General features: G+C 38.9%; 3 protein-coding genes across 3 annotated transcripts; 2 read left to right on the forward strand and 1 right to left on the reverse strand.

Annotated features, from left to right (window-relative positions):
* The first annotated feature begins 1,301 nt into the window (after positions 1–1,301).
* Positions 1,302–5,513, forward strand: lcp2b (lymphocyte cytosolic protein 2b). Its single transcript, XM_087852765.1, has 14 exons — positions 1,302–1,379; positions 1,678–1,740; positions 1,873–1,919; positions 2,120–2,182; positions 2,284–2,318; positions 2,399–2,439; positions 3,215–3,404; positions 3,982–4,083; positions 4,184–4,252; positions 4,365–4,440; positions 4,539–4,617; positions 4,865–4,939; positions 5,061–5,210; positions 5,388–5,513. Exons 1-14 carry the CDS (start codon positions 1,302–1,304, stop codon positions 5,511–5,513), a joined length of 1,194 nt encoding a protein of 397 aa, XP_087708891.1.
* Positions 5,514–7,501: 1,988 nt separating this feature from the next.
* On the reverse strand, positions 7,502–8,548 carry syce3 (synaptonemal complex central element protein 3). The gene is made up of 3 exons (XM_006781713.3): positions 8,438–8,548; positions 8,090–8,199; positions 7,502–7,954 (listed from the first exon to the last, which is right to left on the reverse strand). The coding sequence occupies exons 2-3, from the start codon at positions 8,196–8,198 to the stop codon at positions 7,770–7,772; spliced, it is 294 nt and encodes a 97-aa protein (XP_006781776.2). The 5' UTR covers position 8,199; positions 8,438–8,548; the 3' UTR covers positions 7,502–7,769.
* A 634-nt stretch (positions 8,549–9,182) lies between these two features.
* On the forward strand, positions 9,183–11,305 carry foxi3b (forkhead box I3b). Its single transcript, XM_006781711.3, has 2 exons — positions 9,183–9,962; positions 10,075–11,305. The coding sequence occupies exons 1-2, from the start codon at positions 9,362–9,364 to the stop codon at positions 10,650–10,652; spliced, it is 1,179 nt and encodes a 392-aa protein (XP_006781774.1). The 5' UTR covers positions 9,183–9,361; the 3' UTR covers positions 10,653–11,305.
* Positions 11,306–18,849: the final 7,544 nt, after the last annotated feature.

Genomic DNA, 18,849 nt, shown 5'->3' on the forward strand with positions numbered 1-18,849 from the left:
CACCCATGTTTGCAATGTGAAATTAGGCATGTCATATTAAATCTAAACACAAACACTGTGGCAAACAGTTACACAACTCTACAAATAAACAGACTAGTGTTAGCTTTTGTACTTTTTTGGGGACAAAATTGGGTTCTAACACAACCAAGGATCAAAGAAGCATAACATCAAGTTAAATTCCTGGCTGCAGAAGCAAACAAATAACACTCACCGACCTGAAACGCTCCCTCCCACACTTCCCATTTGTCTGTTTCCCCTCTAGGGATGTCCCGTATTTCCCATGCTGTCCTGCTGTGCGTTAATGAAGGTTTTGCCCCACTGGAGGCCCTCACGCTTTATCTCTGCTCTCCAGTGAATACATTACTGGTGCCATATTGTTCCCATATGATGCTCAGCTGTGCTTGGATTCACTCTACAAGTGAGATGCCCCTGAGCAGACCCTGCATTTGACATTTTTTTCACCCACTAAACTGCATTTATTTATCTTGCAGGAGTTTTATGATTTTAGCATTTCAAACATTTTAGACTCAGTAAAGGAATCTTTTTTTTAAGGAAGAACTTACATTGACCCATCACTTTTTATTATTTATACCACATTTGGTGGCAGTTACATGTCACAGGGGTATGTTTCCAATTCAGGATAAAAGAAGAAAACAGAGGTAGGGGGTTCTGCCACAAGGACCCCCCAGGGGAACTTGTGTATTCTCCCAGAGTGGCTCAGGGGGTCAGAGCGTGATTGATCACCCCTTCTCATTGCTGCCCTCCTCTATCACCAGGGTGTGAGATACCAAGAGGTCTCACAAAAGCTGCAGGTGGGAAAAAAGACCGAACACAAGCAACAATAAGACTAAAAGGTAGAATGGTAATAAAAGCGTGTATATATATATATATATATATATATAGATATAGATATAGATATATAAATATATATAAACCCACAATGTGAGACGCAACATCTACAATCCAAGCATCAGTATTTATCCCGAGTTTGCATTTCAGTTTGCAAGTCTGCTGTCCATTAAAAATTGACAAACAAGTTTGAGCAGAAATCAACAGCCTCTGTGTTTACAGATCGACCATTTGCAGTGCATGCATGCTCTATTCATAGCTTTCTGACCACAGAAGCCTTTTACTCTCTTACACAATAGGTGAGAGAGTAAAAAAAAAACACATGCATGCTTAAAGTGTGCTTAAGCAGGGGTAATTTTAGACCGATCATTTCACAGTGATGAGTAAGATGATGGCTGGCAAGTAAAGTCACTGTGTTATCAAGTGTAAGTTATCATTCACGACAGACAAGAATGAATTTTTCTAACGTTCCCTCAAAAGCAGAGGTGATGGGATGGAATCCCCAAACTCTAGCGGACTACATGCGGAAGGTGAGTATTAAAACTAGTTTGAAGGTGAAAGTAGAGATGTTTATACCTTCCAAGTACTGTAGTCTCTTGATTAACATTATTTATGAACGTCTGATAAGCACGACTGCATAATTAGCAAAAACAAAAGCTCAGTTTTTAACCAAGAAAAATATATATTTCCTGCTTTTTCATTCACGCCTTGTTTTAGTTGGTAACACCTTATCTAAAAAGTATCATTTCACGCTAATTTAAGGAAACACCAAACATACAAGAAAACTTGCATGGTTTAGATGTGCTTAAAGCGTCACTCTCCTCTCAGCTTAAACTGCCAGGCTGTGACAGAGTAGTGACAAAGAGCAGCATAGATGGAGCACAGTTTATGGTAAGTGTGTATATGTGTGTGTGTGTGTGTGTGTGTGTGTGTGTGCGTGTGTGTGTGTAACATTTAATTTTTTTATTATTCTGAAATCACAATAAATCTGACTTTCATGATCTCCAAATCCATGTCATGTAGAATATGACAGAGTGTGATCTGCAAGTGTTCCCCTGCCTCTTTGTCCCGTGAGTCTAACTGAAAGTGTATTTCTTATACTGACAAATTACCCAACAATTAATATCTCTGAAAACATGAAAAGGTTTACTATATTGATTTGTTGCATGTTTTTTGTATTAAGTATTTTGGACCCTAAATTAATAAATAATATAGTGATACTTACCATCTTTCATAATATTTTACTTGTCTCTGTGCTGCACCTTTATAGAGTAATTACTAAGATACAAACTGAAATCAACAAAGAAGAGCGCAAGAAGGCTACTAGTCACAAGTAAGAGCGTAAACTACATACACTATTTATATCTTCAGCTGACTCTAAAACAGTTGTTCACTGAACACCAAAAAAAAACCTGTCTGTTTTTTTTTGTCCAGATCAAAACCACTGAAGTATCCGAAACAAGATAAAGGTCAGTTCAACCGTGTAACATTGTGCTACCATCTTTCGTAAGGCTTCACTGTCCTCTTTTTACAATTTATTTCACTGCAGTATTTGTACAAGAAGAAGACGTTTGGGAATCTGATGAGTTCGTAAGTAAATACACTAGCCACTTCATTAGGCACACCTTGCTTGCTCGTTGGACCCCCTTTTGCTTTCAGAATCACTTAATATTTGTGGCACAGATTCATCAAAGTACTGGAAACATTCCTCAGAGATTTTAGTCCATGTTTACACGATGGCATTTTGCAGTTGTTGGTTCTGATTCTAATCGTTGAGTTTGAGAGGATCTGAGCTTTGTGACGTGGTGCAGCAGCCAAACTCGACTAGATGTTTTTCAAATCTTCTACCGCCTGACTTTGATGACCCTGTGTGAACTGTTGCCTCAGTTTCTTGTTCTTAGTTGACAGGAGTCGTCTTCTTCTCCTGCAGCCCATCAGCTTCAATGTGTTGTGTGTTCAGGGATGCTCTTTTGCATAACTTGGTTGTATCGAATTACTGCTGAGTTAGTTACCATTCTGAACTCGGACATTCCACTTACTGCATATTTTCTCTTTTTCTGACCATTTTCTGTAAATCCTTTATCTATGTGAGGGAAAAACCCAGGGGTTCATCAGTTTCTGAAATATTCAGGCGATAACAATCATGCCACATTCAGCAGGTGGCTTTCAAGATGTTTGCATGCCTAAATGCACTGCTGTAAACGTGATTACCAAGTTGATATTTGTTTTAACAAGCAATTGTACGTATGCACCTAACAGCTTAATTACGCACCTAATACGTCATGTGAAATTTTTTAAAAAGTTGCTTTTGTCATGAGTTGCACTCATGCACTCTGCTTGTATCACATGTCCGGGCTGCGGTAAGGACAATGAGAGCGATGATCCAATCTATGAGGGTCCAGAACACGAAGCAGAGAATTACAACTGCAGTATAGTTGAGCAACAACCAGGACAGGACAAGACAAGTGAAGCAAAGTACAAGCAGCCTGCTGCTGGAGACCTAGCGAAGCCTCCAAGACCCCCCCGAGGGCCAAAACCTCCAGACTGTCAAAGAGGTAAAGGAGAGCAATTCAGAATAATACTGTATAAAGAAATGCAGTTATATATGAAAGCCTCTCAGTGCCTATATGAATTGGGGACACTTTCACAGAGATACTAGACTATATTAGACCTGTCTGTATGGGTAGAGCAGCCTTATTTTTGCTCAGAGATTAGTCTGAGACAAGACTGACAAAAACAAAGACTAATTTCAAGCCAAACAAAATATACACTTTACCCCCAGGCTAACTCAAGACTGTGGCACCAATCAGTGACATTTGCTTTGACTAGTGTGACTCACTGGTAAAAAGAGGAATGGCTTCAAATTTGTGGTTTGCTAACATTATTATGCAGCTTTTTTTGAGGCTGTAGCACTGAAAATGTAGCTCTGCTACAGGTTTCTGTGATGAGAATTTTTTGCAGCATTTTATGCTTACCTACCTACACTGTACAATTTCTTCTAAGGTTTGACTATTTGATTTATTTATTATATTTTTTGGAAGTAGCTAATTCTCCTGCTCCTCCTTTACCTAGTATGCTTTGAAACCAGAACTGGCATTAATGTATCCTGAATGTATGATAACATGTGCACAGAGCCTCTTCCTGATCCACCACTCTCTCAAAGAACCTTCAAACCTCCACTGCCATCAACCCCAAGGGGGGATCACATCCTCCAAAGACCGTTAAAACCAGCAGGTAACAAAAATGTGTTGAATCAACAAGCTGAATTTACCAGTTATGATGAGTGTTGTACGCCCACTTCATTGAAAGATTTCCTTTTTTTTTAATTTATAAGTGCCTGCAAGTGTGCACATAGACCGGAGCAAGAAGCCTGGATCATCCCAGAAAGACATTCCAAAAATAAGTATGCAACCTACAACATGCTGGAATAGTTATAGCAGGTGTCCTACAAAAGTGTTACGCTGTTGTCTCAATGTTTATCATTTCTATTTCACACCATGAACAATGTCCACAAGAGGGCAGTGCTGTAAAAGATACTATCAGCAAACCTCATCATCCAAAGGTGCCTGTGCCTACTGATGTGTCCAATAGGTAGAACAGCTTGAACAATTTATGAGCATAAAAAGCCGTTCACTTTAATTCAATGTAACTATTTAATAATTGTGTGTGTTGAATCTCTCCTCTTTCAGGCCAAGTAAATTAATTCCAGAACCTTCAGTAGTGACACAATCTACAGAAGAATACAATTCGACACCAAGACTAAAAAAGGTATTTTAAAAAAAAAAGTGTTTTAAGTTATTTATACAAATGTGAGAAAACCCAATGGTCCAATTAAGGTTTTATTTATAGATCATGAGCACTTTCAGAAAGGAAACAGCAGATCACAATGCTGTACAAAGAGAAAGAACAACAGACATGCTTATAGCTTATAAATTGCCTTTTATTAACTAGTCTAACTGGAGCTGTCTGTGATAGCACTACACTTACACTGACTGTTCTATCATGGTGCGCTCAGGGCTTGGATTCGAGTTGGTATGGAGGAAAGTTGACAAGACACCAAGCTGAGGCTGCTCTTCGGGAGGTCAACAAGGTCAGATGCTGCACCTTCTCATTCTAAAGCAGACAGATAAACACACACACACATCTGAAATGTTACTGGATGCGTAATGTGAATGTATGGGTTTGTGTATTTACATGTATGTATCTTTAAGGATGGTGCCTTTGTAGTGAGGGACAGCTCTAAAGGCTCAGTCGAGCACCCCTTCACCCTGATGCTTCTGTATCAAGACAAGGTTTACAACATTAAGATCCGTCACCAAGGCAACGGCTACACTCTCGGCAGTGGCCTCAAAAACACCAAGGTAAACTGGAAGCAATGATAGCGTAATGTTACAAAAAAAAAAAATCAACATGCTCGCTTAAAGTAAACTGATAAGTTCACATCTTGCGGCACGTCTCGGGGAACGTGTGATGCTAAATTGTGCTGCACTGCATCATTAGGTCCCCGTCATTTTCTGTGTGTAATGTTTGTGCTTCAGAGTTTCCCTGGGGTGAAGGAGCTGATTAACCATCACACACACACCCCGCTGCAGCTCATTGATGCCACAGACCAGAGTCATGAAGAGCATCCCCAGAGTTGTCTGCTGCACCCTACGGGACATTGACCAGCACTGACAACAGTCTCAATGTGCGTGTTCGCACCTTTCTCTGTGCTCATATATGCTAATCTGTGTGCATGCATGCATGCGTGGCCTATTCAAAATCTTTTAAAGAACATGTAAAGCAAATGTCACAATTTTCACTCTCAAAGGTCATTGTTATGCAATTCATCTTTGTGCTGCTCTCACTTGTATTTTTAGTAAACACAAAGAGAGATTTTTTTTCTTACATGGGTCATGGTTTGTTCACAAAGGAGCATAGCATTACCTCCTTTATTCACACCTCTGAGGACTGCTGCTTCACTGCCTCTTGGATTTTTAGAGACGCCAACTTGTCAGGGTGGCCAACACAAACGATCAGATCACATTGTCTCTGATGGGTTCGCACTGCCGGCAGAAAGCAAATATCTTGTTTCACAGCTGTGTCAGATCTATCAAATATTATTACACTTTAAAACCACACAGTCTGAATTTAAAAACGAAACACAAAACATGTACTGGCATATTAGGTTGCTTTCTAGTTTGTCTTGCTATTTCAAACAGCACTACTATTTCAGTGTGACTGACAGCAACATATGTTTTTGTGTCCCAGATTTACAAAGCAATGTAATGCAAGCCAAATTAGTTGAATTTGAGAGATGTGCTGATGGACACATTTGTCCTTTATTTATTTAGTACATCAGGACTTAGCAGGGCAGCTCAAATAAGTCAACAGATATAGACCAAAAACTGAGTGAGATATGTATTTGATCCCATACAATCCAGCCAGAACTCAGGTTGTCCCATGTGACACTTAATCAGTCAAACAATTATAGATACTCCTGAGCTCAACTCATTATGTATATTAAGCACACCTGTCTACAGAATTAATTTCTTCCACCAAAATGGGTGAGACCAAAGAACTGTGAGAGGACATCAGGGACAATACTGTAGATTTGTACAAGGCTGGATTGGGCTACAAGACCATCAACAATAAGCTTGGTGAAAAGATAAAAATTATTAGTGTGACTATTTTACAATTAAAGAAATATATAATGAAAATTAATCAAGGCTTTGCATTTATTTAGAAGTGAAACAATGTTTTCCACTTAAGCGTCCAAAAATATTATACCTAAAACACTTTAACATTAACTCGAGTACACGTTGTATGACTTGTTGTTGGGGATAACTTAATTCATTGCAAAAATGTACCATATCAAGACATAATTTTAGATTAAACATATATATATATATATTTGGGTCCAGGCTTTTAGATATTTAAGTGAGCAGATAAGAAAGTCACACTGATCTGACAGTTGTTGCACAAAGCTGTCCCCCATGGCAAAAAAAAAAAAAAAAGGTAGCTGCATGCCTCACATCAAAGAGCCTGATGGACAACCACGTGTAAAACCCTTCAGTTACTCCTATCTACCAATCAGCAGAGCACAGTTTGATAGACATCATGTAGTATCACGCAGATCTGCACCACTGACACCGGCAAGCAAGGCTGAGCCAGCCCATAATGCCCTTGTAGTTATCACATTTCACATCTGGGAGAGGAGTTTCATCATCTGCTTTGCATATTTGCAAATTGATCAGCAACTCCACGTTAGTGGCAAAAATGATTGTTTTCTGACATTTTTGAAGTACTAAGTAAGGGAGTCAAACATACGTGCCAGACGATCCAAGGCGCTTGAAAGGGAATCTAGCTCTCTCATCATGTTCACCAGGTCAATGCAGGTGTTAGAGGTAGCTTCTTCTTCAACCTTCTTTGTGTTCTCCATCTGAAAATGAAGTTCATACACACAAAAAACAGTCAGTCACCTAACAGCATACACAAGGTAAATCAAATGTGACAGACAATCATGAATGGCAATGTTGTATTTCAGCTAAAAGTAATCCATAACAGTAAAATTAAAACACACATTTTACTGTTTACATTTAGGGTAGGGCTCCAAAAAACAAAGAAAAAAATGACAGAACACATTCTTATTTCAATTTTTATTAATTTATTTAATTAATTTACTTAAAAAATCTTTGTAAAAAAAATTACACAGACCAGGGCAGTTTAATAGTGAGAAAACAAACATTACAGTCCATTCAAATGAATAATTAACCATCAAAATACTGTTTTAGTGCAAGTAGTAAGAACTAAACAAGGCTTAAATGCCCACCTCCAGCTACCAAAAACAAACAGATCCACTGGGATTTCAATGTTAACATTTAAAAGTTAAAATTGGTAATTCTAGTGCGGTACTTATGAACTCAAAACTCTTATAAGCATCACATCTGAGAAAGTGTTGTGACAGCAGTCTCAGCAGATTTGTCAATCTGTGACTCCTGGTCAGGGTCTCCGCAAACAGCAGCTCTACATTTGAGATAAGCTTCCTTCAGCTTTTGCATAGAGGCTCCCAGCTCCGGACTAGTCCGCAACGCCACCATATCATAGGCCATCCAGGTCAGGTGCGCTGCGGGCAGACAGATAAGAAGAGTGACATTGCATGTTTCAGACATTTATTTTAGTTACCTAAGCTTCACGCCCAAGCTATCTGAGCTCATATTTACCTCTCTAAATATGCCACAATACAGTTAACGTCCCATACCTGACATACTTTCAACGTCTTCAATCATCCTCTCCAATTCCTTGTTCATCTCCAACATGTCGTCGTCGCTGATGCGTGGAAGCTCGGAGCGAGTGGACGAATCGGCCATCCTGATTGCACACGTATTATTTATTTTATCACGTCTCCCTTTACAAACACCTCCGCATGAAAATAGCTAACGTTAGCTAACGCTAGGAACGAGCCTGTTACTGTTAGCAAAGTGATGTTAGGGCAGAAAAAAATTAGCAAAGTAGACTTCTAAAACTAAGATGTTGTAACATTTGTCGAGGCAGGCTAGTAAACTTCTCGCCGGGGCCTGAAGGTAATGTTTAAAACTTATAAACTTACCTTAGGAAAGTCTGTCGGTTGCTTTGGAAAATAAGGGTCTCGCGCTAATGTAAGAAAGCAAAAATAAGCATGCGCATTGTCAAGTCACAAACGCTCACTTTGAACTGTGATGAGGTTTTAATATCCTACACAGTAATGCACTATTTTAACACATGAATTGAATAAACCTATTGTAACAAAACCTGCTATCATGCGAATAGAGTGTAGGTGACTGTGTTCTTTATATTATCATAAATGGTCATTTGGATTCAGCAATGGAAGCCTATATTATTTCAAGGAGGTAATCTAGTCCCCCTAGAGTTATATAAACTGAATCTGCTTACAGTCCATTTTCCTCATTACTGCTGGAGGCAAGTATTAAGTGAGTACGTTTCCTGTTTGTTGTCTAACAATATATATTGATGTAATATATTGTTTTGTTCATGAACAATATACTGTTTCCTTAAGGCTATTTCTTAAGGATTTTTGAGATCGTTTACTCAAGTAGTCTACTTTTATATGTTTAACATGAATTGTTTGTAAAGATTAAAAAGAAATCATAAACCAGGGTGTTAACAAAAGTGTCTGTCTACTGTTAGGTTAAACTTAATAGTATCCATGTAATATCCAAAAAACATGACAAATGGTGGACAAACACCATGAGTGGAAAATTATTTTTCCACTCAAGTAGTCAACTAGCTGACAACAGGAAAAAAATGAGCTCACCTGAAAAAACAGCCAATCAAAATAGAGGGGGGCGTTTCCAGAGGAAAAGATAAAAGTGTGCCAGGTGACATCTTGACATACAAGCAAGGACAAAGACAAGAGTAAGGAGCAAGAGCAGGACTTTTGGAGTGGAGAGAAAGAGTCTGAGAAGTCTTGAGAAGAAAACCCATCAAAGGCAAAGAATTAAGAAGAGACAGAGAAGTGAGAAGAAACTTGACAATGTCTTCATTTGAGGCCCAGAGTCAGTCTCCTCCTCGATGTGGCCCGCAGTTTCCGAGCCTCGGCCAGGAGCCCCCTGAACTCAGCATGTACGGCGACTGTTACTACCCTCCTCCGTCACTGCCAAGTCCTCAGCGCACTACTCCTACCACCTATGAGATAAGTGACTACACCAGCTCCTCCTCAAACCCTTACCTATGGTTTAACAGCTCTGGGATCAACACATCGCCGTACCTGGCTACCACTGGCCCGCCAGGTAATCCCGGCCCTCCGTTTGTTCCTCAGCACTATGGCATGCAGAGGCCTTATCTGGGTCCACCTGGTGCTGGCGGTCCAGGAGGGGAACTGAGCTGGTTCTCCCTCCCTTCACAAGAAGACTTGATGAAGCTGGTTCGCCCCCCTTACTCCTACTCTGCTCTCATCGCCATGGCTATCCATGGAGCACCAGACAAGAGACTGACGCTGAGTCAAATTTATCAGTACGTCGCTGATAATTTCCCTTTCTACAACAAGAGCAAAGCGGGCTGGCAGAACTCTATCAGACACAACCTGTCCCTTAATGACTGCTTCAAAAAAGTGCCAAGAGATGAGGATGACCCAGGTATGTAATTTTTGCATTTTGCATAGTTATGGTTGTGCTTTGAATTACTTTAATGGAATCTATTTACATCTCTTCCATTCTAAAAGTCTTATTTTCTTCCTTGATAATTTAGGTAAGGGCAACTACTGGACACTTGACCCAAACTGTGAAAAGATGTTCGACAATGGAAACTTCCGCCGCAAAAGAAAGAGAAAGTCTGATTCTCTGTCCAGTGGAGATGGCAGTTCAGGGCCTCCAGAATCAGGTGACAGCGAGAGGGCCAGCCCTAAACACTCCAGCAACCCCAGCCTAAACATGTCGCCCGCAACGGACAGGATTCCCTCACCATCACTGTCAGGTCCCGGGCCGTGCCTGAGCAGCTTCTTATCTGAAATGTCTGGAGTCTCCAATGGGGGAACAAATGAGGTGGGAGGTAGTGTGTTGAGCAGGCCGCTGCAGATGAACGTTCCTTTAGATGGGCCACATAGACCCACGCAGCCAGGAAGCTTTAGTACCTACTCGGCCAACTCCAGTGGTTCAGAGTGGGTACCACAAGTTCCAGCTCCACCCGCACTCTCCTCTTCACCCAGCCACTCCTCGCTAGGTTACACTAGCCCCATTCTCAATCAGTACAATGGCTCCAACAGTCATTTTTATCCTACACTGAGTTCTACAGGTGTCATCTATCATCGTGAGGGCACAGAGGTTTAATAAGACGTTAATGGGGGAGAAGGTGTTTGAAGAGACTCTTTGATGGGAAATCCGTCTGGTTATTTTTTTTTCTAAGAGAGGGTCCGTTGTAGAAAATACACAAACACAAAGTGTGTTTGCGCTGACTGAGACAATTGAGATCACCAAAGCGTGCGAAAGCTGCGTAAAAAGTCTTTAATTCCCACAGGAACAGCTTAGTCAGCTGCAGCGGACTACAGTTGTCACTCCCTGAAACCGCAGCCAGACTCACTATCAGATCTTCAGTCAGCTTTTATTCTAACTAAAGCTTGTTTCTATCTGATCTGAGTCATTATTAGCAGATTCTAGATCTGAAGTGCTGACATCAGGCTATTTCACTGCTATCTATGATTCTCCGATGGTATCGCCATTACAATGCTCAGCATATTTAGAGTAGGTAAATTATTCTGTTGTCTACAAAGCATGTGTAGTTATTGCTGTAAAGTAAAAAACAAGTAAAAATGAGAATGTATGCCATGTTTGTTTTTTTATAGTGCTAAAACAAAAGCATCTCATTGACCTACAGTCTTAACAGTAATTGCAGTTTGTAAATATGTTTATGTGTTGTGTAATTTTATACATGTGAGCTGTTGGTTTGTCGGTACAACTTGTATTGTGTAAAATGGATTTGCAATGTATGGTGCGTACTATATTTGTTGCATTTTGATATGAATAAAAAGTTTGAGTTACAGCTGCGTTTTTTTTATTATTTATTTTTTAATTTTTTTTATTTTAAGATAAATAAATTACACTTTCCCGGTCAATAAACTACCCATAGGCAATCACAAACACTTACCAAAAAAAGACAGAAAAATAAAATGATAAGCACTTCGTGACAAAAAAAATAGTCCTGTCTGAAAAGCGATGACCAGTACTGTGGAACCTGCATGTCAGTGTAACCTGATCTTTGTGTGATGGATAGTTAACTGATTCTCCTAAACGGTGAAAATCCACATTCCCATGCTGTCCCTCTTCCCTACTCTAAACACTAAAATCATTCTCTATCACACCATCTGTGCACACATACTGCTGACTGGATGCAAGCAGCTTCATTAGGGGAAAGGGGACCAACTGTAAAACAGCAGTAAAGATGCTGATGCATGAATTACCAACTAAATGAAAACAGCAGCTCAATCCAGTTTGCATCATGTTCATTTGTTATTACCCGATGAATTTTAATACTGTCAAAACTGTATACCAAAGGAGAACAATCCTAACAATAAACGAGAACGAATTAAATCAAAGTGCCAAGAATAAATAAGTTTTTTATTTGTACATCAATAAATAAAACAAAAATGTGTAAATATTTAAGTGTTGTATACATTTTGGAGAAAAAATATAACATCTAATAAAGAAATAGTACTTATTACAAAACTTGTGTGAACTGAATTTGCAACTTTAATGTAACTTTGTAAAGTCAGATCTATCCAAGAAATTGGATTTATATATCTTGACAAAGTAGTTCTTACCAGCACAGTCATATAACAAGATAACTTACATTTTGTATTTAAGCACTTGGAATTTATTAAAGTATACATGTATACTGGATTTGTGAAAATTTGAAAAATCCATCTAACAATAATAATAATAAAAAAACATTAAAAGCAATGCCTATCGTCTTGGTTGTTTTAATTGTTTCTTTTGTTGATTTAAAAAGATCTAAACTCTTTGATCAATGTCACCCTCGGGCCTTTATTTACCCTGAAATAAAGGCAGCATGACACTCATTTATACTAAACACAAAAACAAGAAGAAGAAGATGGAAAAGACATGGAAAAGACACACTTTCAGAAACAGATCAGGTGGAATTTAACATCTTGGCACAAAGGAAAAAGTGTACGAGGTCAACCTGTCAAAATTTGCATAACTGATTTTAAAGAGGTTGCGTTCAGATGGGCCATAAAGTCTTGTTTTATTACTTGTGTCAGACTTGCTAGGATATCTGATTTAACTGTTTGAAAAATAGCCACCCTTATGCCAAATCTAAACTCTTCAACTCATTCAGGGAATTAGTCTTCTCGGAGGCAATATGATTTCCAAGTATATGAAGATTCAGTAAAAGACAAAGAGACGGAAGTCAGAGATAAAGGTAAGAGGAGGAACGTATAGTCAGTATTGCTGCATATGCGTTCCAACATGTCGCACTTCTATCTCTAAATCCTTGGCACATTGAAAGGTTCATGCAGCCAATTAGTTTATTCCCCAGCCCCCACCCCCACCCCCAACTCCATATTGTGTGCAGACTTTGTACTGGCAGGTAAAAGTCCTTTTTGCCTAGTCGATTAAGCCTGAGTACTTTTGCCAACAGAAACATTATAGGACTTATGTTTCGGAGACTCCAAAGGAAACTGTCATTTTAGGCAGACAGTACAAAATCGATGCAAATTCTTAACTGTTTATCACATCAAGCCTGGAAATCGTGTAATCTGGAATTCCAGGTGGAGCCTTTCAAATAATAAACGGTAAAACCTGAGGGATTTCACTTACAGACTTCTCTGAAACCAAAGTCAATTTTCTTTTATTGAAACTCATAACACAATATGTTTCAGTATCTTGGAACTTCCCCTGCCTGTTACTCTGTTTATTGATTTAGACTGAACATTGTCTTTATGTGGACAGATCATGCATTCGTCTTACGTGATATAACATCCAATTATGCTTAATTTCACTCCTGGCAGTTCTTCTCACCTGTCTTTATCTGTTGCTGAGTCCAAAACTGCACGTCTACTGAAATAAAAAACTTTTAAGAGGTGCTTGAATCTCTGTCTTTACCTTATAAAAATGATAGTGAAAGTGAAAAATTAAGCCAATAAGCACTTGTATTGACAACTAATCTGCATCTATTGTGAGGCACAGTCGCTTTTCTGTGTCTCAGGGATACCCAGTAGAGCATCCATTAATCATACAGAGCTGTGAACCTTCTTTGCCTTAGGCAGTGGAAATATTGCTCAATAGAGTGATGTGATTAAAATCTATATATCCTCATCTCCACCTGCCGCCTGGCTCGTGGCTGTCTTCCACACACCTGCCAAACTAACGGAACGCATGGCCCGTGTGTAGTGTTTATATTATAAACTGAGACAGAGAACGATTATACCAGAGGTGATGTGCATGAGAGATCTTTCCTGTCTGAACTCTCCTGATTATAAATGTGTGAGGGGTGGGGGAATAAAATCACACCTCACTGTATAGAGAATAAGGTCTGGCAGGAATGAGTTCATGTTTATTCCTCCAAAGTAAGCAGATGCACCACTTCACCTTGAATAACTGCTACCTGAACAGAAAGCTAACTGCTGTGGTACCAAAGCAACCCAAAACACACACAAGGACACACCACACGCGCCTTCTGTATTTACTAAAACAGTCATGTCCTGTCAAAGCTGTTTAGTAAACGGTAGAACATCAAGCCTGGAGAAATGTCATCATACCCATGGCCACAGCACTGTATTACCAGCTTGCTGTTATGTGTAAACACCTCCACACACTCCACAGGTGATGAAAGGAGGGAAATCGGTTTACGCGAGTTTTGAAAGTCACTCAGCACTCTTTTAGTTTTCAATGCTTTTCAAAGGTCAGTTCAAAAAGCTGGCTTTGTATGAGGTCTTACATCCCAGGATCCAAGTCCATGAAGTACTCTTATATTTAAAATTCTTCACATTTTAAATTAACCGTTGACAAATGAAATGCCACTGATCCTCATGACACAAAGAACAGGAGACTTTAAGGTGTCTAAATAGTCTCAGCAGATTGGTCCAAGAGCCATAGTCCATAGGAAAATTCCTTCAGTTGTCCCTAAGAAAAGTATAAATCTTCAGCAGCTCCTTCCCTGTACTGCATCCCTGTGTCGCAGAGTCCAGAGAATAAAGCAGTGACTGATCTGCACTTGTTAAACATGGTTTATATACACGATTTGGGGAAAAGTGAAGTTTGAAGACAAACACAGAAAGGAGTGAGACGGTGTGTATATATGAATCATTCCTATTTCCCCCTAAAATATTTTCCATGTCAACATGCAGTAAACATGGCGATATGAACAGGGCTTTGCTGAGAGGGAGGGAGATGAAGAAATACGAGTGGGATAAAGTGTATACATACATCTCAAATCAGCTAAGCTAAATAAGTAATCTAAGAAACTGGAACAGCATCTTATGTAACTTGTGTAACCTTTTTCCCATATTCCCATTTTTTTGACCAATAGTATTTGTGAGCATTTTACTTTTGATCTGATGGGACTAGTTAATGGTAGATATAAAATTAACAAGTATCTAAAAGTAAAATCCACACTGGTGTCTTGTGAAGCTATGGCAGTATTAGTATTTTGGTCAGTAAGTCTAACCCTTTTAATCAAAAATTAAATATCAGAACTATTGGAAGCATTATCAATAATTTTGAATCCATGTTTCCTGGGGACAGGATCTATCGACTTTCATTGTAATTGTTTTTTGACAATTATAAGCTGGATTGCTGTAAAAGTTTTAGCAGATACTCATTATGTTGTGTATACTCACCAAACTGTTAATTATTTGCATCATGCTAGTACGGGATTAGACCTCTTTTTGCCTACTTTAATTCTTTGTGACATAGATTTAACAAGGTGCTGAAATCATTCCTCACATATTATGGTCATATTTACATGGTAGCATCACATAGTTTCCTCAGATTTGTCAGCTTAACATCCACTCTACCACGAAAGGTGCTCTGCGAGATTAAAATCTGACTGTTGAGACCTTTGAGCCCATTGATGAAATGAGATAATATGAGGTTTGTGACATGGTGCATCATCCTGCTGGAAGCAGCCACCTGACGACAGGTATACCGTGGTCATAAAAGGATAGATGTGGTGGCAGTAATACTCAGCTAAGCTGTAGTGTTTAAACAGTCCTCAATTAGTACTAAGGGACCCAAAGCATGCCAAAAAAATACACACACCTTTAGACCACCACCATTAATACAACGCAGGATGAATCAATGCTTTCATTTTTATGCCAAATTTTGAATCTGCTACTCAAATATCTCAGCAGGAAATATGTTGTCTGGTCTTATGACTCCTGATTTCTGCTGAGATATTTGAGTGTGAACTGTGATATCCTGTGTGAACTGTGGTCTCAGTTTCCTGCCATTAGCTAACAGGATTGGCCTCTGGTACGGTCTTCAGAGATGGTCTTCTGAATACTTTCTTTGTAATCACTCTTTTTTTAGTTACTGCTACCTTCCTTTCAACTCATAGAAGTTTAATGATTCTCCTCAAACATCTAGTATCAAGTAATTTAATAACTGATATTATGTACATAATAAAGTGATCAGGGAGTCAACATTGTAATGACAACAATGGATTCTATTTCATGTATTATAATTGGTAGATCAGTGTGGATCCTTTAATATCACATCAGAAGAGAGATGAAGGTGAGCTGAAGAGTTTGTGGACAAGACACTGAACTGTAATGTCTGCAGACAATATTGTGATCTGTAGTGAAATTAGGGAGCAGGTGGAAGAGAGCCTGGAGAGGTTTCGGTATGCACTTGAGAAAAGAGGAATGAAAGTCAGGAGAAAACAGGTGTGTGAATGAGAGAGAGACAGGTATAACAGTTTCACCTGAGCTTCTTCTCCTTCTGATATACTCCCATCTAACGTTATAAGGTCACATAATGTCACTTATTTTTCTGTGGTTCTACTGTAAAGAGCATCCGGTCTAATCCTAAAGCCTTCAGCATGAAGCAACCCTGTTACTAACAGCAGCTGAAGGTTACCTATAGCAGATTACATGTCAGTTCTACTGTTTGCATAACAGGAAATGTTCTGTTGGCGTTGCATGCCTAGAAACATCTGACTGATGCATCCCTCATAGCCCGTGTGTTATGACACACTCCTCTGAATCCAGTGACAAAAACAAGGTTCTTCACCACGCCAATCTGGTTAGATAGGGGTTTTCCTGATAATATTTAAGTCCAAGCAAATATTTTTTTAACATTTTAAAACTAAGAAACAAGTCAAAATCTTGAGTTTGAGGATTATGTCAGAAATAAAGATCAAGTCTCTCTCTTTTAAAAAAAAAACCTCTGGCCCCAGTTTTCCCAAGTTGTCAAAACAAAAGCTTTTTTTAATCATTAACTGACTGTACCTGCAGGCTGACAGTTTGTTATAAGCTCATTTGAGATCTAACAGGGTGATATTTTTCATCCCTCTTGAAGTGAAACTGTTAGGTTCTCAAGATGTGTCACTTCACTACTGTTCCATATATTATCGGTGTTTTAGCTGACAAGGAGTAAACTTCCTTTACGTTACAGCAAGCTTTAAAATCATGGCAATGAGTTTTAAGCATGCTAAGTATAACATTTTTTTCAATTACTGAATACCAAAATAAGAGTGTGGCTTTCTCAGTGACAAGAACAAGGATCTTCACCGCACCCCTTTGGTTAGATATTTTAATTAATTACTACTACTGATACTAACCCCAAATTGCTCTCCGATGCATCCATCGGAGTATGAATGTGTGTGAATGTTAGCTATAAAAGCACTTAGAAAAATGTGCTTGTGCGAATGGGTGTGAATGGGTGAATGCACAAGTTGTGTAAAGCGCTTTGAGTGCTCAGATGAGTAGAAAAGCGCTATATAAGAACCAGTCCATTTACCATTTACCATTTATTAATTATGAATCAAAAATGAATGTCAGTTTTTTCAAAACCCTTTTACGACAAAGCCTGTGGACATTCACTGTTACAAACTATCTGTGGTCCACTTTCACTCAGGTATGTATGTATGTTTAATTATGTACCGTTGCTTCATATCGTAGTTATAGGTGAGTTTTAATGACTCTGTAGCGACCTGACCAGGTGTAGTAAGACTTACCCAAATACCAAGAGACCATCTAGTGGTCATTGTAGGAACTTTTGAAGCTTACTGTTCAGTGTGTGTTTCCATGTGCTGTGATGAACTTGTTTTGTTTTCTTTAATATGTATTTTTTAATGTAGAGCTGCCACATTTTAATACTGTGTTGTCTGCAGCAAAGATAGAGAAGCCACTTTTTTCCCAGCAACTCTGCTTTTTTGGTACTTTGTACATTTTGTGGAGGTCGATGAAGGAATGTGATTGGCTACAGTTTCATTCTTTAGCATGAAAATGATCCCAAACCCTTCAAATTCAGTAAGAAGAAATATAAAAACAAACAATGGAACACTATCCGTCATAGATTGGCCTCCCAAGAGCTTAAAGGTAAACTTTACAGAGAACAGAACAAAACGCAGCCGACATCCAAACAAGAGCTTTGAATGTCATTCAAGAAGTCTGGAGAACGGTTTTTACTCCTTTCAATAAATCCCTGCAACTATCTCATTTTCCTAATAAGATATAAAGAAGTGAAGGGTGAATCAAGACTTTAGCTCAGTACTGTATAGCTATAATTTATCATATGTGAAGAAGAGTCACCCATATCCCATTTTTATTGTGTTATTGATTATGTTTGTGCTTGTACTGTCCGATGTAGCAGTAGCCTGTGGCTGGATGGCTATTCTCAATAAAGGATCACAAAAACATTTATGATTTCCACAGTAATAAGGAACACTAGAACATTAAAATAACAGCAGACAATTGGTGGGCTGTTCTGGGCTCTAGTGGTTTTGAGGTTAAAGATTAAAAAAAATTAGGTAAGAGAATGGGAGAGAGCAGAGAGCCTGGAGGATTAACAAGCGTGGGTAGAGGATGTGTCTGATAAGGTGCCACTGGGAAAGAGGAAAGTGGTGAGACAGCTGAAAAGCAAAAAAGGATAGAAATGATGTATAATAATAATAATATATAGACAAACACTACTGAAGTGTGACCACACAGGTAAACACAGGGGAGCACAAGTAGCTCCCAGAGCTGGAACAAATACATTTCATATCTGCACAACAGTTGTTAAAACAGAATATATTTTCCAGTCTAGTCCACCAAGGACTCCGGAGAACAGCACACTGTTAGCCAGTGCCTTGTTTAAACAACAAGTACACTTACATCCAAAAAAGTAATCAGCAAGCATAAACACACAACACAAATCCATGTCCATCCACGTATATGGTGCATATGATGCATACATCTTCTATCACACTGGTGTGGAAGTTCACAAAAAATGTGACAAAACAAACAAACAAATATTAATATTTTAGGTGTCTTGAAGCATTTTCTCTCAAATTTGTACCACCACA

The sequence above is a fragment of the Neolamprologus brichardi genome, chromosome 2 (assembly GCF_056152115.1).
Source record: "Neolamprologus brichardi isolate AB-2024 chromosome 2, ASM5615211v1, whole genome shotgun sequence".
In the NCBI taxonomy this organism is placed as follows: Eukaryota; Metazoa; Chordata; class Actinopteri; order Cichliformes; family Cichlidae; genus Neolamprologus; species Neolamprologus brichardi.